Raw genomic sequence first — 19354 nt, 5'->3', positions numbered from 1 at the left:
TCAGCAAAACGTTTTCATTTGATATTTACAATAATCACATCCATCAATGCAAATTTGGATATTTTTGGTTTTCGTGGGCAAAATGCAGACACGCTGCCGAGGCCGGCTCCAGGTTGTTGTCATAAAATGGGCATTAGCCTCGAGAAGCAAAAGCCGGTGCCTCAGAGATCGCGTCGTCTCACTTTCAGGTAGAAAAATTTGCGGCGAAAACAACTCCTATTTTTAAAGAAATTGTGTGCCAAAGGTAATATTTGATCATATTTATGGATATAGTTTATTCTGAAAGGCTTAAGAAAAGCTTGATGGAGGCCATTTAAACTAATCAGTTTGTGGCTGTGCCGAGGTGATTGATCTGACAGTGGTCTCTTCTTCTGCATTGTTGGGTCTGCTCTGTTAAAATCTAACAGATTCTATCGAGGGTTTCGGTCAGCTGAGTTTGCTGGTTAGTTCTTCACAAACACTGCCATGGTTATTAAACCAGGGATTGGTGCTTTTGTGTGTGCAGGTACCACATCTAGCTGAAAAAGGAAACCAGTACAAAGCTGGCGGGTAAAGAGGACCATTGTTAAGGATTCTTAATTCTCTCTGATAAAAGTTATGAAGTGTATAATGATAAATCATGGAATAACATGGTTATGGTAGAACAGGGGTGAGATTATATAAATTCGCTTCCTTCCACTCCCTTTCAAGCAATATTTAATTTCATGTCTAATTATCCCAAGGTTGACACGTCTTTGTATGAATGTATAACTGCTGATTGTATTGTTTTTGTGTGTTATTCTTACTTGATTGCTTGAAATATATATTTATTTACAACACCTTCAGGGTACCAAATAGCCTCACAATAAATGGAAGACAGAAAATATTTAAAATTAGGCAAATTAAGAATAAAATAAAAACAGCATAAAGTTACAAAAAGCAGTCAGCAATAAAATGCATAAAAAATGCAATAAAAAAACAAATAAAAGAAAGTAAAATGCTTTTGACTACTGAGCATTAAAAGTCGTTCTATAAAGGTAAGTTTTTATTTGGCAGTTAAAGCCTGTAAGGTCAGATATCATGCCCAGTTCTGCAGGAATGTTATTCCATAACTGACGGCCGGCAATGGAGAAAGCACAATCAACCCAGTGTTTATCGTGACCTGGAAGCAGATATTGATTAGCAGACCTTAAAACTCTATTTTCCTTTCTGTTTTACTTCTAAATGATGTGCTTGAATGCAGCACACTGTGAACAACAAGCTTCTATAGCTATTTTCTTTGGTTTCTTAATATCTTATGCAAAGTATCAGTGATCAACTTTTGGAGAACTTTTAGATCTGCAGACAAACCTTTGGAAACCTCTTAAAAACCTTTATTTAATTTTTAATGTTAAAACTTGGTGTTTGTGATATTTAACATATAACAATATACGCATTTTTATGACCATAAAAATCTAATTTTGAAAATTCAATTTTCAGATAAGCAAACATTTATAATGATCCTGTATTCACGATCTCACTTTTGAAACTGAACTAATAAGACTTTGATGATTTTGTGATCCACTGAGATGAACCCATATTGTGAATAGAGCTGATCTGGTTTTTGTATGGATTGATAAATGAAAACCACATTATGCTACAAAGTTTTTAAACAAAAACAACCCTGAAGTAAACTGCACCAACTTTCAGCGCCTGGGGGACCAAACTGTATCTCTCTGACCCGCAGGATGCGGTCCAGATGGGTCGTGGAGGCAGCATCCATCACTCCACTTATAAGCACAGAGCTGCACAAACAAATTAGGGCTACAACATTTAGAGCACTGAAGAATAAAGTGCATAATATAGATTATGTAAATATAATGCATATTGATATTAATATTCCAACCCATTAACTGAGAATGCTGGTTCAGCTTTTCTGCTCATTTCCTGCAAACATTTTTGATTCAACCTTTTCAATATGGTTTACTAAAAGGGGGCATTTGAGTAGGTCTACTCAAACCATAAACCGCAACCTCATAAGCACTGAAATGATAATCGAGATTAGAAAAGAGAAAATAACCCTTTATTTTTCTTACAATGAGGACATTTCCATGTTGGAGTATTACAATTAGAGTTGAAGAACAGGATTATGTATGTACAGCTAAAAAACACAAGATGCATCACATTCTTACAATCTTACACAGATTAAATAGGGCATTGCACCACGGTTCAGAAGTTACAATAAGGCTTTTTTGGGAACCCTTAACAATGTTTGCAATAAATGTTGCTGGAAAGGCATCATGTCACAAAATATGAGCTAGAAATTGAATATTTAAAGTCATTTTAAAATCTGGATTATAAAAATCTGTACATGACTTTGATCCAGCCAACCTTCTACACATAAAAAATGTCTCACTATGTAAAAACAGTTTAACTCTAGTTAGAAATTATCAATATGTACAGTTCTTTTTTTTGTGTTTTATTGAATACATTTTTCAATTCAAGCTAAATATTTGACTTCGTCACAAAAAATGTAAAAAAAATCTCACCTGAGGGTGATGCTGCATGAAATGAGAAATCTTAAATGCTGACATTAGGATTTATTTTTCCTGCAGAACATTTTTATTTTTCTATTTAAGATGTTTATTATTAAATGAAAAAAAACAATTGAGGTTAAACAAAATAGACAAATGTTTGCATAGAAAAAGACAGAAGACATTCCTGTGTTTTTCAATGGTTGGTTTCATCCTTTGAGTGGACATTTTTTTCAGTAGAAAAATGGGGCTCTCATGTCTCTCACATCCTCTCTTGGGCTGTATTCCTCAGAGATGCTGAGGTTTTCTCCTCTGTTGTTGTGGTCATGATGAGCTGCTGTCAGCTGACAGCGCCTACGTTGCCGTTGAGAAGTGGGTCAGTTTGTGCAGCAGCCTGCGCAGCATCCCTTCTGTGTCAGGGTTTTGTCTCAGTGAGAGGAAACACTGAGCCAGATTTCAAACAGACACTGTCTCCGTAAACAGACGAGGCTTAGGAGATGAGACCATACCTCTGGTGTTGGATGGTCATGTTTGAACGTTTCTGAGGAATATGTGCAGGATTTGTCGGCCACAAGTCGAATGGTATTTTAAAAACAGCTGCACCTGCTTTGATGCCCCTTATGCCAGCTGGCAAGAGTTAGAGATGATGCGCTGTTCAAAAAGCTGGCTCTTTAATCTAACTTACGAGAAAAGGCATTCTGAGTCCAAACATGCAGCCGGGAGACACAAAGGTATTTTTTAACCATTTTTCTTGCCCTTCTGAGTGTTGCCCATTCAGCACAAACGAACCCATATTTTATTCATCTGTTTGGCTGTGTCTCCTTTCACTGCCAGCATCAGAGTGCATTTTAACATGATACTCCCAAGTGATGATTAATATATTCTCTTCCATTTCCTCTCTGAAAGATACAAGCAACCCTGTTGGGATTTTCTTGAGCTTACAAACAATTTATCAAGGGTCTTAAGTATAAAAATTTCGATTTCATTGAACTACATGGAGATGCGGGGCAGTCCTTCAGATCCAGCATCAGGTGGTGGATGTGCTGACAGTGAGTGGAAAAGAGAACCAGCAGCTCGAAGGGAATTCAAACTACAGGTGATTCATTTCATCTTTATGCTGGAAGGACCAAACAGTTTCTAATTCATGCTGCCAAGCCCACACATGCATCCATCAAATTATACCCCAGCACATGACATGATGTCACTGTGATGCGCTTCTCCTCACATGTGATGCTGAAGGGCTGCCGAGGAAATCAGCCTGCTGTGATATAATATTTATTGTCTGTCAAAATGGAGCAGCAGCCATAGATCTGCATAGAGAGCAGAAGCGATGCAAGATGTATGAATTCTGCTCAGGCAGGAGGCTTCCTCACAAGACACTCCAATTTCTCAACTGAAGCCATAGATACATTGGTAAATTAGACAAATTGTCATGAACATTCAAGAGCGATCACGGGGTCTGTGATAGGTTCTGACTAGTTATACTTCATGGTGGGTCATGGTGTGTTTTCTATTTTCTCAGCTTTCATCAGGTTCTATGTAGAGGGAATGAAGATCATTTACAAGTTGAATGAACTTGAAGGCTGAAGGGCTTTAAATTGCTCTTTTTTCCATTTCAAGTTTGTTAAATTATCCCTCTGTCTTGTCTTGCAGGAGTCTGGTGCACTGACCCTGCCTTCAACAGGCGAGGAGTCAGAGGACCAGGGTCATGACTGGCTTTTCTGGCCCTGGTCAGTGTGCCTTAGTGCCATGGCTGAGGGTGTGGAGATGGGTTCTGGCCACCTCACTGGTCGCTGGGATTACCCTGACTCTACCAGGGAACAGCCAGGCCTGTCCTCCACGGTGTGAGTGCTCAGCTCAGCTGAGGTCAGTGTCATGCCAGCGGCGGCGGCTCGTCAACATCCCTGAGGGCATTCCCACCGAGACAAGGCTTCTGGACCTCAGCAGAAACCGGCTTCGCTGGGTGCAGGCGGGTGACCTGTCACCATATCCACGGCTGGAGGAGGTGGACCTCAGTGAGAATCTCATCGCCACCTTAGAGCCCAACGCCTTCTCAGCCCTTCAGAATCTTAAAGTGCTAAAGCTTAGGGGAAACCAGCTGAAGTTAGTGCCCATGGGAGCCTTTGCCAAATTAGGAAACCTGACCAGCCTTGACCTGAGTGAAAACAAGATGGTGATTTTGCTAGACTACACCTTCCAGGATCTGAGGAACCTGAAACACCTGGAAGTTGGAGACAACGATTTGGTTTACATTTCTCACAAGGTAAGCTTGGCTGCATCAAATACAACAGAAAGTAAAGTCAAAGCCTGTTAGACTTTTATGTTAAAATACTTTGGAAGACTCTGTATGAATTTGTAGGAAGTACATTAAAATTTTAAACTTTTGTTTGGTTCAAAATTCTAAAATGTATGGCGCTTGCATCACTTCCTGGAGTGCTTCGGCTCTAATGCTACATTCACGTCTGGCATCTGTCACGCATTCAAAAATGCGCTTTTAACATTCGATATTCGCAATGCACTGTCACTACCCGACATTCACAAATAAACCTGCAGTTGGAAGAAGCTTGGTGTTAAATGTCGAGGCGGTGCAAATCTCGCAAATCATGCTTTTTCTTTTACAGCTCTATTCTGAAATATGACTGACTTGGTGTCATAGAATTCCAGACGGGCATAAACTGCTATTACCGGTATTAATTTCTCCTTCATATCAATTTTCAAGTAGTTGGCACTTCTGTGAATTAAAAAGAATGCTATCCATACGTCATCACCAAATTTGATAGATAGATAGATAGATAGATAGATAGATAGATAGATAGATAGATAGATAGATAGATAGATAGATAGATAGATAGATAGATAGATAGATAGATAGATAGATAGATAGATAGATAGATAGATAGATAGATAGATAGATAGATAGATAGATAGATAGATAGATAGATAGATAGATAGATAGATAGATAGATAGATAGATAGATAGATAGAATTTATTCCAGACTCATGGTCCAATCAGTTAAAAAGACCACACAGACCCACTACATTAAAGAATACAGTGTCAATAATACACAAGTTGAGGTACAGTATATAATTTTATACACAAATTTTATACTCAAATATATATTTGAGTCCCTGACTGGTCAAAGTTCACCTGGTTTCACTTTTAACAAGCGTTCAATGGCTGCGTTTTTTTGTAAGCAGAGGCTGAAGACGTACTTAAAAAGTTGCGTAGCGTGAGAGTTTTAAACCCAGAAGCCCGAAACACACATATATGCACACTTACATAAACTTTTCATTGGAATTTGCCACCTAAACGTGCATTGCTGAGGTAACATTTATACTGAAACCTTTTAACCATAACTTTCATTTTCTGAAGGACCAGAGTTTGCTTTTTTGGTCAATGCCATATTTCCATGACCTCTTACCATCTCCCAAGCACCAAATGTTGCAGCTCCTCTAATGACCACTAGTCCAGTGTTTATATATATCTATGGCAGGGGTCGGGAACCTTTTTGGCCGAGAGAGCCATAAACGCCACATATTTTGAAATGTAATTTCGAAAGAGCCATACAACAATGTAGTGTCCCTTTCCCACACTGAGGCACGGAAACCCTACCCTTTTTTAAAGTTCTTTATTCTGGTTACTGCAGACCGCAACAAACGCCGTACAATTAATTCAGCAACTCCTGAATCTCTCCCGCTGAGACGAGAGCACTTCTCCCAACTTTATTCCCCTGCTCCCGCTCCAGCCCTCCCATTTTCCTTATTCGGCCCATAGCTGAACCCCATTGGTCCAAATTACCTAACAACAGGCTGAGCGACAGAACTGAGAGCCAATCAGATCTCTGCTTGATGCGCTCATTGAACTCCAGAACTTTTAACGCGGCCCAACAGCCAAGTTAAACTCAGTCCGCGACAATATGTTTAAAACTAATTATACAAGTGAATGTGTGCTTTGATGTAATTTCAACATTTTTAAAGTACAATAAGTCTGTGGATTCTTTTTTATAACATTGTTATGCTGTTGCTAATAAATGATGAGTATTTCTCGTGGTGGTTTTGCTGATGGTTTAGTCCGGTTGATACGTGGTGAGTTTCTGCTTCACGCAGGCGTTGAGACTTTAAACGTGATCGTAGGTCTGAATGTTCTGTAGATGTGAGACAGACTGCTCACATGCAGACGCGGAGCCAAACACACACTCACACGCTGCAGTGAGTGACGGGAAGCGGGTTTTACGTTTTTACAATCCCTGCGCGATTCACCTGCTGCCTGTCCCCACAACCCCCCACCCTCTGCTTTCTTCCTCAGACGTCCTGTCCCCGCAACTGCGCGCTCTTTCTCAGAGACGGGAGCGCGCAGTTTTAGGCATGGCAATTCACAGGTTTCCGGGTGGTACAAACTCTGTGAAATAATAGATAATAGTAAACTGAAAGTGCTGGCGCAGATTTTTCTCTCCAAGCACCACCACTACTGCGCGCCTCTTGCATCGCATCGCGCCCGAGAAGGACTGGTCTAATGAAATAAAAGTATAACTAAAGATTTGTCTGCGAGCCACATGTGACCATCAAAAGAGCCATATATGGCTCGCGAGCCATAGGTTCCCGACCCCTGATCTATGGCTTTCAGACCTGTCAAATGAAGTTGACTACCTGACATAAACAACTCTGCTGTGGAGCAGACAACCTAGTGAGAAAGCACCATTAAATGTTAAATCCAAATAATCTATTTTTCTCTTTCTGATCTTCAGGCTTTCTCAGGATTGCTGGGACTGGAGGATCTCACAATAGAACGCTGTAACCTGACATCCATTTCTGGCCAGACGTTGTCCTATCTCCGCAGTCTGGTCACTCTTCACCTTCGTCACCTCAGCATCATTGCCCTGGAGGACCAGAATTTTCGAAAGCTCTACAGCCTACGGGGTCTGGAAATTGATCACTGGCCATATCTTGAGTACATCTCCCCTCTCAGTTTTCAGGGTCTGGATCTCCACTGGCTGTCCATCACAAACACTAACATCACATCCGTACCATCTTCCTCTTTCAAGAATATGGTGCATCTCACCCACCTCAATCTTTCTTACAATCCCATCACCACATTAGAACCTTGGGCCTTCAAGGACTTGTTGAGGTTGAAAGAGCTCATCATGGTAAGCACAGGGTTGGTGACTGTCGGGCCCCATGCCCTCGGCGGCCTCAGGCAGATACGGGTGCTCAACTTCTCCTCCAACGACCTGCAGACGCTGGAAGAGAGCTCCTTCCACTCTGTCAACAGTCTGGAGACCCTCAGAGTGGACGAGAACCCCCTGCTGTGTGACTGCCGTCTGTTGTGGATCCTGCAAAGGCGCAAGACCCTCAACTTTGACGGCAGGGTGCCGGTGTGTGCAGGGCCAGTGGAGGTGCAGGGGGTCAGCCTCAGCGCCTTCACTGACTCTGCACTGTTCGATCACTTTACATGCCAGAAACCTAGAATACGCAACCGTAAGATGCAGAAGGTAATGAGAATTTATGCTTTTATTGATTATAATTCAAGTTACTTTACTTAGGATGGCAAGACATTAAGAATTCCTGTAATATATTGTAATACATTATGGTTACCTTTTTTAACCCTTTTACAACAGAGCTTTAGCTCCAGTGTTGACATTCTCTTGACCGTAACTCTGTAACTCTTCAACCGTTCATGCAATTAATGCCATTTCAGTGGATTCTGAAGCAAAGAAAAGCAGCCTTGTGTTGATATTCAACACTGTGCAACACTGCATTTTTCTCTGCATCAGAATCAGCTGATTCACGTTGATCAGGTAAACAATCAAATAGTATGCGTTATTTAGGTGTTGCCGGCAACATCTCCAGTGTTAAAGGGTTGAATAGCTTTGTTCATTTATTCACCCTCTCCCCGTCCTTCATCTTCCAGGTGGTTGCTAATGAAGGCCAGGCTGTGAGTTTTTTGTGTCGAGCTGACGGAGAACCCACGCCAGCGATCGTCTGGATTTCACCACAACGCAGACGGATAACATCCAAGACTCCAGGTCGCATCACTGTTCTCCCGAGTGGGACCCTGGAGATCCGTTTTGCCAAACTCACTGACACAGGAACATACATTTGCATCGCCAGTAACGCTGGCGGCAACGACACTTACTTTGCCACTCTCACAGTGCACGGGCAGCCGATGGACGCCGCCTCTGCCTTCTTTCTTAACCGCTCGATGTACAGCGGAGAGTTTTTCAACGACACAAATATGAACAGCACACGGGTTTTCCTGAAGTTCACCTTGGACCTAACAACCATCTTGGTCTCCACAGCGATGGGCTGCATCACCTTCCTGGGAGTTGTCCTCTTCTGTTTCCTGCTGTTGTTTGTGTGGAGCCGGGGGCGGGGCCAACGCAGGAACAACTTCACAGTGGAGTACTCCTTCCGGAAATCTGAACCCACAACCGGGAGCTCTTCAGGAGGGACACGGAAGTTTAACATGAAAATGATATGAAACAACGCAGCCAGGGGTCCCTCAGGGGAGGCATGAACACGTTCCACACGCGTGTTTAATGCATGCAAACACACACAGCCACTGTCTCACAAAGAAGTTTGAAAACACTATAGAAGCTTTTCCAATCTCAAATGAGCATCTCACTTCTTGGGGGGGAGCTAAGTTGGTATCCCTGGTTCCTCCGCACCATATTTTTCTTCATCAGCTTAAAGTTAAAATAGTTTTTTACTTATAATGTCCGAAAAAATGAGTTGTAAATTTAAACTACTGATTGGAACGCTTTAAAAAAAACAAAGGTAATGGAGTGTGTTACATTAAAAAGAAACTTTAATTTAGTTTGCATGAATATTTCTACTTTAAAGAGATTTTTTTTTCTGAAGGGTTTGATTATAGGCCTCAAATTAGAACAAAGCATGCAGAGTTCTAACATTTACTATACAGTAACGACAGTTAAGCTGAATTCATGGGTTCAGTTCTCTCATTGACATCATTTTCCAATGTCCATCAAAGATGGAAAATAAAAGCACGCTGTTTTCTCTTTGTGAGATCTTGCCATGGCACTAGCTGTGTGAGTTTGGGACGAGCGCACTGACCGAGAAGGACTGTGGCTGCCTGTGGCCCGGACAGGTTGCTTACCCTGCTGCCACAGGCTGCCACGTTCAGCATGGCTGCCAACACAGAGGAGACGAAAGAGCTGTGGGCAGAACGCCGCTGCAAAGTTCCCTCTCTATCAGCAGACATCATTGGGACTTTTTTCCATAGAGAGTCAAACCTGCCGGCTTTCTACTCCTTCAGCTCTTGTCTCTTAGGTTGGGGCTAACCTGACCTCACCAGGGCTGCCCGGGGGGAGCAGCTTGGAGAGTTGGGTCTGACTCAGAGACAGAAATTGGGCCCACAGTCCACACTGAAGAGTTCACATGACAAATACCTTTTTACCTGTAGCTCAAGAGCAGCACCTTTTCTCAGGAAGAGTGGAAAAACTTGCCCAGTGGGTCTTGTTATACAAACCTACTATATTTAAAGAAAAAATATTCCAGCAATACTATAAATACAGCCATAAACAAATGTTTTTTCTCCAAGATGATTCCTAAACATGAGAGAAAAAGAAAGAAAACTCATTATTTGGTTATAGTTTTTTTTACAGAAGTGTCTACATGATTCATAAAATCACTTCCTGAACTCCTTATCTTCATGTGTATTTTCAACCCGCAGCACACAAGGACAGGAAATGGCATAAATGAATTTTTTTTCAAGAAAACCACCACAGAAACTTCAGTGTGATGCTGGCTGCCCTCTCTCTGCCTCTGACACGGCCAGTGCGCGAATGTCTCTGCCCCCCCTAGCCCAGTGCATCCCCCCCCTCTATCCACCTCCCCAAACACCCCCACTGGGTCCTCCTTTGGGAGGGGTCCCTGGCTGGAGACAGGTTTCAAATGTAAATGAAGTCATGTTAACCCTACCCACACCATGTGCGTCGTACAGTGGAGAGTAGTACTGTGGTTTTTATGGTTAAAAAATAATGAAAAGTTTCTTTGGGGTTTCTTCTTGTTTGTCCTTTTTTTGTGTTTTTTCAGTTTTTGTTCTCCGTGACCTTTTTGGTTGTTTACTGTTTTACAGTTCCTAGTCCTCCATATTGGTTGGTTTCTGTTCTCAACTCCATAGAAAGCACACTGCTGATCCAGTTTATTACGAAATGAGCCCAGATTAAACGATGGAAAATGGAAGTAACCCAAAGGTGGGTAAGTAATTATGACAGGAAATCAATATTTCAGTTGGCAATGATATAGAAATAAAACAAATCTTCTTATCAGAGCTGGATTCAGTCAGAAAAACTATAGACTTGTTGAATTCAAAAACAAAAGCTAGTTATTATTTCATCAATAATAACTTTTCTTTGGGTGCAGAGCTGCTTTAAAAAAAATCTGTGAAAGGTCCTGTTTAATCAGTTAACAGGTTAAAATTGGTTTAAAAGAAAGTTACTTTGAAAATCTCTTATTTGTGGCTATCCTCTGTTACACCACCAACAACTTTGTTGTTGCTTGTGTATTAATAACCGTAAATGTGAAGCTATCAACACACCACCCTCAGGCAGTAACTTCTAACGAAAAATCTATGTAAATGCGCATAAATGTGTGATTCCCATGGCGCATACATACATACTGGATGCATGGCCATTCAACAAGTGTTGCAAATAAAATCAAAGCTTCAAGCTACCCCTCCCCTTCCTCCCCCCTCTACGAACTATGGCCACGTCATTCCTGCCCACCTCTACGCAGCACAGTCGCTCTAAACGCCCACCTTTGATAAAGTCAAAGCTCCTTCTGCTAACTATGTTAATTATGCTAATGAGGCTAAAAGTGCTAGCATTGCGATCAGCATCATCAACTGACTCAGAAAAACACATTGCTTAAGAAGCTAATTATGCTAAGTATGCCAGTTATGCTAATGTGGCTAAAAGTGCTAGCTAAGAAATCAGAATCATCAACTCACTCAGACAAACACATTGCTTAAGATAATCATATTGGTAATATGTTACGTTAATAGGAAATCCACTTTTTCTTCAACACGCGGGTTTTCTGTTAATTTGATCTCCATAGCAACCATTTTATGTTTTGGTCGCCTGGGGACAACGAAAAGATCAACGTAAGTTCAGACGAATCAGAAAAAGTACACTTTTGAATGTCCTTAGCAACAGAAGTTTATTGCTAACCTGGATCACATTCCTTTCATGTCCATATCCAGTGTTTTTCAATGTGTTCAGTTCTAGCCATGGATCTATACATTCAATTTTCACTGTATTCCATTGAAAGATATGGGAGTTATAACAGTGCGCCACTTTTGCTAGCTTGCGACAATTGATACAATTCTTGATAAAAATCCCAAGGACAAGTTTACCATTGTATTCAGTAGTAAAGGTACTTTTTTTTGAAAATCCAAGATGGTTGCCTTTTTTATCAAAGGTCGATGAAACTCCAGAAGTGATTGTAGACTTACGCTAGCAACATGTGCGTGAAATTTTGAAAACGGCTTAAAGAAAAGTTAATTTTTCCATATTGTTTAAAAACGCACAAATTGTGAAACCGCCAAACCATGATGATTTCAAAACTTCGTTTGGATATGCCTGACAAGGTGTTATCAGTTTCGTTAGTTAGTTTAGTTGATTCTTAAAAGAAAATTCTGAATATTTTTTTTTAGCCGAGTCGACACTTTTTTTGCAACAGTTTTTTGTGTACTACGCCCACATTCTTTAACAGTTTTGTCGTATGTTACATTGTTTTGTTCAGCGTGGGCCAGGGAATCGCATGTTTAATTTTCATGACATTCCGATGAAAAACTGTATGAGCTAGCTAAGATCGCAACGGTTGCAGTTCACCACGGACGCGCCGTTCAAAATCTACAACTTTTAAATCCAACGTTTTGTCCACAGTAACTAACCATGGATGCCCGAGAAGTTACGAGACGATCGCTAAAAATCCCTAGGACGAATTTTCTGGATGTAAAAGTGATTTTTTTTTAAAATGCAAGATGGCAGCCTTTTCCCAAGGTCAAAGGTCAAAGGTCAACGACACTTCTGTGGTATTTGTAGACTGGAGCTGGCAGCAAGTGTATGCAATATTGTGAAAACCGCTCAAACAAAAGTGTCGTTTTCCCATATTGTGAAAAACACAAAAGTGACCAATCTTCAGAGTTCGCCAAGCCGTGGGTCGTGTGGCTGTCCCATAATGATTTCAAAACTTTTTTGGGATATCCCCAACACGCGTATGCTGGTTTCGTGACTGTATTTTGGAATAATATTTGTTGGACCCATAAGTGATTTTTGGCCCATTAATTTTCTTTACGGGATTGCTTGCCGTGATGTCATCGTCTTCAGGGGGGGTGACGTTGACTTTGTGGGAAATTCATTTGCAATTTATCTTAGGTGTGTGCACATTTTGGTGACTTTTTGAGTATGCGGCAGGGGTCAAATTTTCGCTGAAAGGCGCCGAAATCTTTCCAACTACGAAAACAACATGGTCCTTGCAGTCGGGGACTCAGATTTGGTAGTGACGCGGTGAAACCCAGTAAATTCAGAGCAGTAATGGTTTATCTGGTAAACCTAGACAGGATTATGAACCTGACGACATCTGTATTTTTCAAATACAAATAAACCAAGACCACTCTTACTGACATGATGGTAATTCATATTCGCCATTGCAAGGACGCTAACCGAACCGTTTTCGTTTTGTGCCCAAATTGCGAGATTTGCACCGCCTCGACATTTTGCACCAAGTCTCTTCCAGCTATACGTGACTGACATGCAGAAATGGAAAAAAAGCCCCTCCTTAGTCCAGTATGAACACTATGGTCTTAACTCACGTTCTTGAACAGGGGCCCTGTGTGTTCATAGCTTGATGGATAAAATCAGCAAAAAACAAAAAAAAGCAACAAGTTTTGATGCAAATCCATATAAAATGCTTATTGAAGAATGCATTTCAAAATATTATCCATTTCTTCTGAACAATCCTGAAACTATATTAGTAATGTAGTTATGAGTCAACATTATTGAGTAAAGTGCACAGATAAACAGATAAAATTCTCAAGGAATAAACACTGTACATTTAGATGAAATTAAACGTCAAATTATGTCAAAGTCTATATAAGTACGGTAAGTCTATATAAGAAAGCAAATGTTTTCTGTTGATTCCACAGTTTTGGTATCTGGCAGAGCAAAAGCTCGGACCGCTCAGATCTTTCCTTTGGTTTTAGGTCAACAACAGTTCAAGAGTGTGCAGCTGCAGTTGGTAAGCTGATCTGAGTGACTGCCAAAGAATGCTAGAGGGGCTCGAACAGGGAAGCTCCAATTTAAAAGGATGTTCAATATTAATCCTACAAGGTGCAGGCATTTATGGAAAAGGCTGACTACAAAACGCTATAATTGTAAATTATAATTTGGCAAAAAAAATATTTTAAATTGGGAAAAAGGAAGGTATTAGTTGAATCAATTCATTTAAAGCTGTATGTAAACTGTATAATTTAATAAAAAAGTTGGTTAATCCTTTCTGTTTGTAACCAGAATTTGATCAAATTGCTCCACACGTGGAGAAAAAACTCTTCCAAAATGCTAACTCCTCTCAGTCCCTTGTCAGGGATGATGGGACAGCAGCTCCTGTGTTGGGATGAATAACTGAGCAGCTGTTAATTATTTATGAGACTAAATGAATAGAGATGAAAAAAATGGCCTAGTTTTGAATGCTTACATTACCGATGTCTACTAGTTTGGGCACTTTGGCCTTGTGGTGTTGAGAACAGGAAGTGGCCTTCATGGATGTCTTTTTTTGTCCCCGCAGCATCCCTTCTGTGCTTCCATCCCCTGGTATTTTTCAGTGGAAACTCTAGGTTTAGAACACAGTGAGAATGTCTGTGGTGATTTTTGATGGTGTTGTTGTGTAAACATCATTCAGAGATGTGAGAATAGATGAGTGTGTTTCATTTTGTTTCCTAATCTTCTCTATCATTGTCCTCCCTTTCTCTTGCCTGCCTCCTTAGCAGCCCTCTCTGTCTTTGTTCACAGTATTAGGCTGGATTCTGGTTGTGTGGTAGTAGACACATGTTCTGTGTGGTCGGTGAGTCTGTGACGTAGTGATTCGTTGCTCCTCGTGATGCCACCAAACACGAAGTAGTGACAAAAGAAGAAAGGGGTGACCCAGGTTCCCTTCAAAAATTCAAAAAAAAAAGAGGAAAAAATCAACAAGTAAACAAAACCTCCCATTTAACACCTTCTTCATTCCTTTAAAAAAAACTGTCTTGAACTTTGCCACTCTGCACAGTGTTGGGTTTTTTTTTTCTCTGGATGTGAAAACCCATGCACTATATTGTATGTATTTTCTAATAATGATGTTGTCACACTTAAAGTTGAAACGGGGTTGTTGCTGAAGCCTTGTCTCACTTTCTGCCTACTGCGGTACGCTAAATGTTCTCTGAAAACTGTCTTTGTTGATCATGATGGAAAGAAACATTGAAGCCTCAAACATCTTTGAAAGCTGGAATGGGATCAAGCTAAATCTATTTAAAAAGAAAAGTTATTTGGTTTTTATCCCCGGTTTCTTCGTTAAAGGCTGTATGTTTAAGAATTGAATTGATATTAATTATTGGACAAACATTTTGAGTAGTTTTTCAAGAAGTAATCTCACTTTGGCTGAGACGCTCTTGTGTTCATTTCTCCTGGAGGAGGCCAGATACATCCATCTCCTCAACTGACATTGAAAAATAGGCTGAGCCATCTCTTGTTCTCTCTTCAGGTTTGTCCTTGCTGTACTCTTGTCTAGAAGCCCCATTTAAGGAAGCAAAAAGCCCAACTTTGAGGACACCTTTTATAGGAAAATCTCAGATCAGGCCATTGACACCAGCCTAAAACCTTCTACTAATCTACCATGATCTATTTTAAAACTAAAGGTCTTGTTTTCATAAAGCCAAACTTATATCATTATGAAAGCTTTAGTATTGCACTTTAGACTGTATTCTTTTGGCTTTTTGTCTGTTCTGATTCTCATTAGATCTTAATAAATCAATCTCTCACTCCACATCCTGCAGCTGCTGTTTTGATTGGATTACCGTAAGTTTGAGGCGAATTATCAGAGCTCAAACGAGGTGTAATAGGATGATGGAGATGTGAATCTGGCTCATTGGGTTATTATTATTTCCATTTCCATAAGCAGTCTTTAGGAACTAAATGTCATAGAAACACAGGAGTGGAGGTAGAATCAATTTCTTTTGTCTCAGTGTACTTGTACTAGCACGTGTCAGACAGCAATAATACCTGTGTTCCTAATTTCCTCTGGCCATATTATGAGAAGGAAATGCAGATGGCTGATGGCTGACATTCAGGTAAAATGAGCACATTGCAGCGCTTTACTAAAAAAAAAATTCAAATTCTGGTCAGTTTTTTTCCTTAACACCTGGAGGACTGCAATTGTTATGTGACAACACTGCCCTCAAGTGGTCAGGATGCGTTACTGTGAGAAACTGAATGATGTGCCACTTGTTTATGGGAGAGAAATGAACCAGCATCCCTGACGAAGATTCGAAAAAGCACACTGACTGTTATCCTCAAAAGTCTGGTTCTCATATAGCCATAGTGTGAGCTCCTCTATGCGTCGGTTGGTTTCCTGTGCATCAGGTTGGGCCTCAGTCTGACCAAAAGCAACAGTTCTGATGCCGGTTTGCTGAGGATCTGTCTTCATAGAACCCAAAACGCTTCAGTTCTTTCTCTGAGCATCACTATCTGCTAAATTGGAAAAGTTGATCGACGTTCCTCGTGGTCTCAGCAGGTGAAATCTATGCATGCCTTTTGTACACACTGGCTGGGGTGGCCAAACTGTTGTGCACACTCTCACTGAGATCCAGGGGTGCCGCTAATGCTGATCGCAGAAGAGGTTGATATAGAGTACAATTACTGTTTTTTAATCTAATCCAGGTCAGATTATCGAAGGAGCATGCATCTTCTATAAGTAACGGATGATTGTATTTTTACACATCTCCATCCACAAGCAGATGTAAGATATAGTGATTGATAAGTGATTGATATTCCAAGCAAGGTAGTGGGACTGATCAATGCTTTATAGGGGCAGAATTATCAATGGCATGGTTTCATTGATTCTTTTTTTTTTCTTGAATATTCTTGATCTTGAGAAGGGAGGAGGCATTCAGGGCTCCAGCAGACCTGTGTGGCACTCATTCCTAGGTTTCCATTTTACCTTTAATGACAACTTTGTCTTTTAAAAACGAGAAGGTGCCAGATTTAATCTGCTTTCTTCAGGTCTGAGCCAATGTTGACGCTCTCTGGCCTCCTCCGCTCTTTATGGGAAGCTCTCACAGGTATTTTGCTGTATGTTTTACAGCTCAACGATACTCAAAAGAAGATGAAAAGATAAATGGAAAACTTTTAGAATATTCTAGATCAGGCACCAATCTTGTAAAAAGACTTTCTTTTTATTTTATGTTTTTGCACAATTTTTCTCTCTTAGATCAACATATGAAACCTAGGAATGAGTGCTGCATGCTCCAATCTACTAAAAGTCAATGTCAGGATGAGACTGTTTAAAAACTGATTCCCAGCTTCTTAAAAACCTTTGGCTGGATATGAAATAATGTGCTTTTTGTGCCATAATGTGTTGATCCTTGGATGTAAAGAAAAGAGACATGTAAATATTAGTTCTATTAGCCATATCATGTCATCAGATCTGTAGACATCACGTCTGGCAGAGGAAAATGACTGTTGACCTGTAAATAGTGTAGGTATAGAGATATAGAATTTAACTGCCGTTTCTTTTCTCCAGGGATCACCCAGGTTTTGCTCAGTCCCATATAGCTGCTTGATCTCAAAGGAAACGATGATAATAATGATAATGTACATGTCTATAAATCACTTCAGAGTTGTTTTTTTTTATTTCAGTGTTTTATATACTATCTGTCTTGTAAATGAATTCCTTTTTCGTCATAAAAGCATGATGTGACTACCAACTGGATCCTGTGTCCTTTCTTTTTTCTCTCTGAATCACAATCAAACTGTGTCTAAAGTTGATTTTTGATGCTGCCGTCTGGTAACATTGAATTATAAATTTAATGTTTTTTCATTATATTTAAAAAGTTAGGAGAAACAGAAGGATAGCACTAGACCATATATTTTCATCCGTTTTTTTTACTGTATTTACTATAAAAAACATATTTTAAAACTGTCAAATTATTTTCACATGAGCTTTTTTTATTTTCTTTAGTTTATTTATTTAGTTTTATTTAAACATTTAAAAAAAAATTGGGACCAGAATCCCATGACTGAGTTGACCTTTTTCAGCCAAAGACACAAGAACAAAGAAAAAAACAATTTCATCCACAATCCAGTAAATAAAGTAATAAAGCAAAGGCTTCTTTTGGACTTTATATAAAAATTCCAAAAAATATTTCAACCTTTTCATCCTTTTATCAGAAATATGTAACGAGATTAATAATAAAAATAACAAAAATATGTCCATATGCTGAATAGTAAGAATTAAATTTCTATTACAATTAGGGCTGCGCTGATAAAATCAATTAACCCATCTGAACTGAGCCAAGCTTGATAGATCATAATTCTTCTTTCTCTTTCGGCTTTTCCCATCAGGGGTCGCCACAGCGAATCATCCTTTTCCACCTCACTCTATCATGGACATCTTCTACCCTAACATTAGCCAACTTCATGTCCTCTGTTAAGACATCCATATATCTCCTCTTTGGCCGTCCTCTTGCCCTCCTGCCAGGCAGCTCCATCTCCAACATCCTTCTACCAATATATCCACTGTCCCTCCTCTGAACATGTCCAAACCATCTCAGTCTGGCTTCTCTGACTTTGTCGCTAACACAGGCAACATGAGCCGTCCCTCTGATGTACTCGTTCCTTATCCTGTCTAACCTGGTCACTCCTAAGGAGAACCTCAACATCTTCATCTCCGCTACCTCCATCTCAGCCTCTTGTCTCTGTCTCACTGCTACCGTCTCTAACCCATAGAGCAGAGCTGGTCTCACCACTGTCTTGTACACCTTTCCTTTGAGTCTTGCTGGCACTCTTCTGTCACACAACACTCCTGACACTTTCCTCCACCCGCTCCAACCTGCCTGCACTCGCCTCTTCACCTCTTTTCCACACTCCCCATCACACTGAACTGTTGACCCCAAGTACTTAAACTCCTGCACCTTCTTCACCTCAGCCCCCTGTAACCTAACGCTTCTACCTTGATCCCTCTCGTTCAGACACATGTATTCTGTCTTACTACGACTGACCTTCATGCCTCTTCTTTCCAGAGCAAACCTCCACCTCTCTAGCTGTTCCTCCACCTGCTCTCTACTCTCACTGCAAATTACAATGTCATCCGCAAACATCATTGTCCAGGGAGATTCCTGTCTTACCTCGTCTGTCAGCCTGTCCATCAGCATAGCAAACAAAAAAGGACTCAAAGCTGATCCTTGGTGTAGTCCCACCTCCACCTTGAACTCCTCTGTCTGACCTACAGCACATCTCACCACCGTCATACTTCTCTCATACATGTCCTGAACTACTCTGACATACTTCTCTGCCACTCCAGACGACCTCATACAGTACCACAGCTCCTCCCTCGGCACCCTGTCATACGCCTTCTCTAAATCTACGAACACACAATGCAGCTCCTTCTGACCTTCTCTGTACTTTTCCATCAACATTCTCAAAGCAAAAATGGCATCAGTGGTGCTCTTACGGGGCATGAAACCATACTGCTGCTCACAGATCTCCACCTTCTTCCTAAGCCTGGCTTCCACTACTCTTTCCCACAGCTTCATTGTGTGGCTCATCAACTTTATTCCTCTATAGTTGCTGCAGTTCTGCGTGTCACCCTTG

The 19354-nt window shown here is 40.6% G+C and overlaps 1 protein-coding gene across 1 annotated transcript in view; it reads left to right on the top strand.

Annotated features, from left to right (window-relative positions):
* Positions 1-17469, top strand: part of lingo3b (leucine rich repeat and Ig domain containing 3b) — a 48836-nt gene extending 31367 nt beyond the window's left edge. The window contains exons 2-4 of the mRNA XM_011486706.3: positions 4146-4755; positions 7238-7981; positions 8401-17469. Coding sequence (XP_011485008.1) covers positions 4201-4755; positions 7238-7981; positions 8401-8970 — 1869 coding nt within the window. The 5' untranslated portion in view covers positions 4146-4200 and the 3' untranslated portion in view covers positions 8971-17469. The remainder of the gene's footprint in view (positions 1-4145; positions 4756-7237; positions 7982-8400) is intronic.
* The last annotated feature ends 1885 nt before the right edge of the window (positions 17470-19354 follow it).

Source organism: Oryzias latipes, chromosome 17 (assembly GCF_053564925.1).
Source record: "Oryzias latipes strain Hd-rR chromosome 17, Olatipes_Hd-rR_3.1".
Lineage (NCBI taxonomy): Eukaryota > Metazoa > Chordata > Actinopteri > Beloniformes > Adrianichthyidae > Oryzias > Oryzias latipes.
This window is presented reverse-complemented; position numbering and strand designations above follow the sequence as displayed.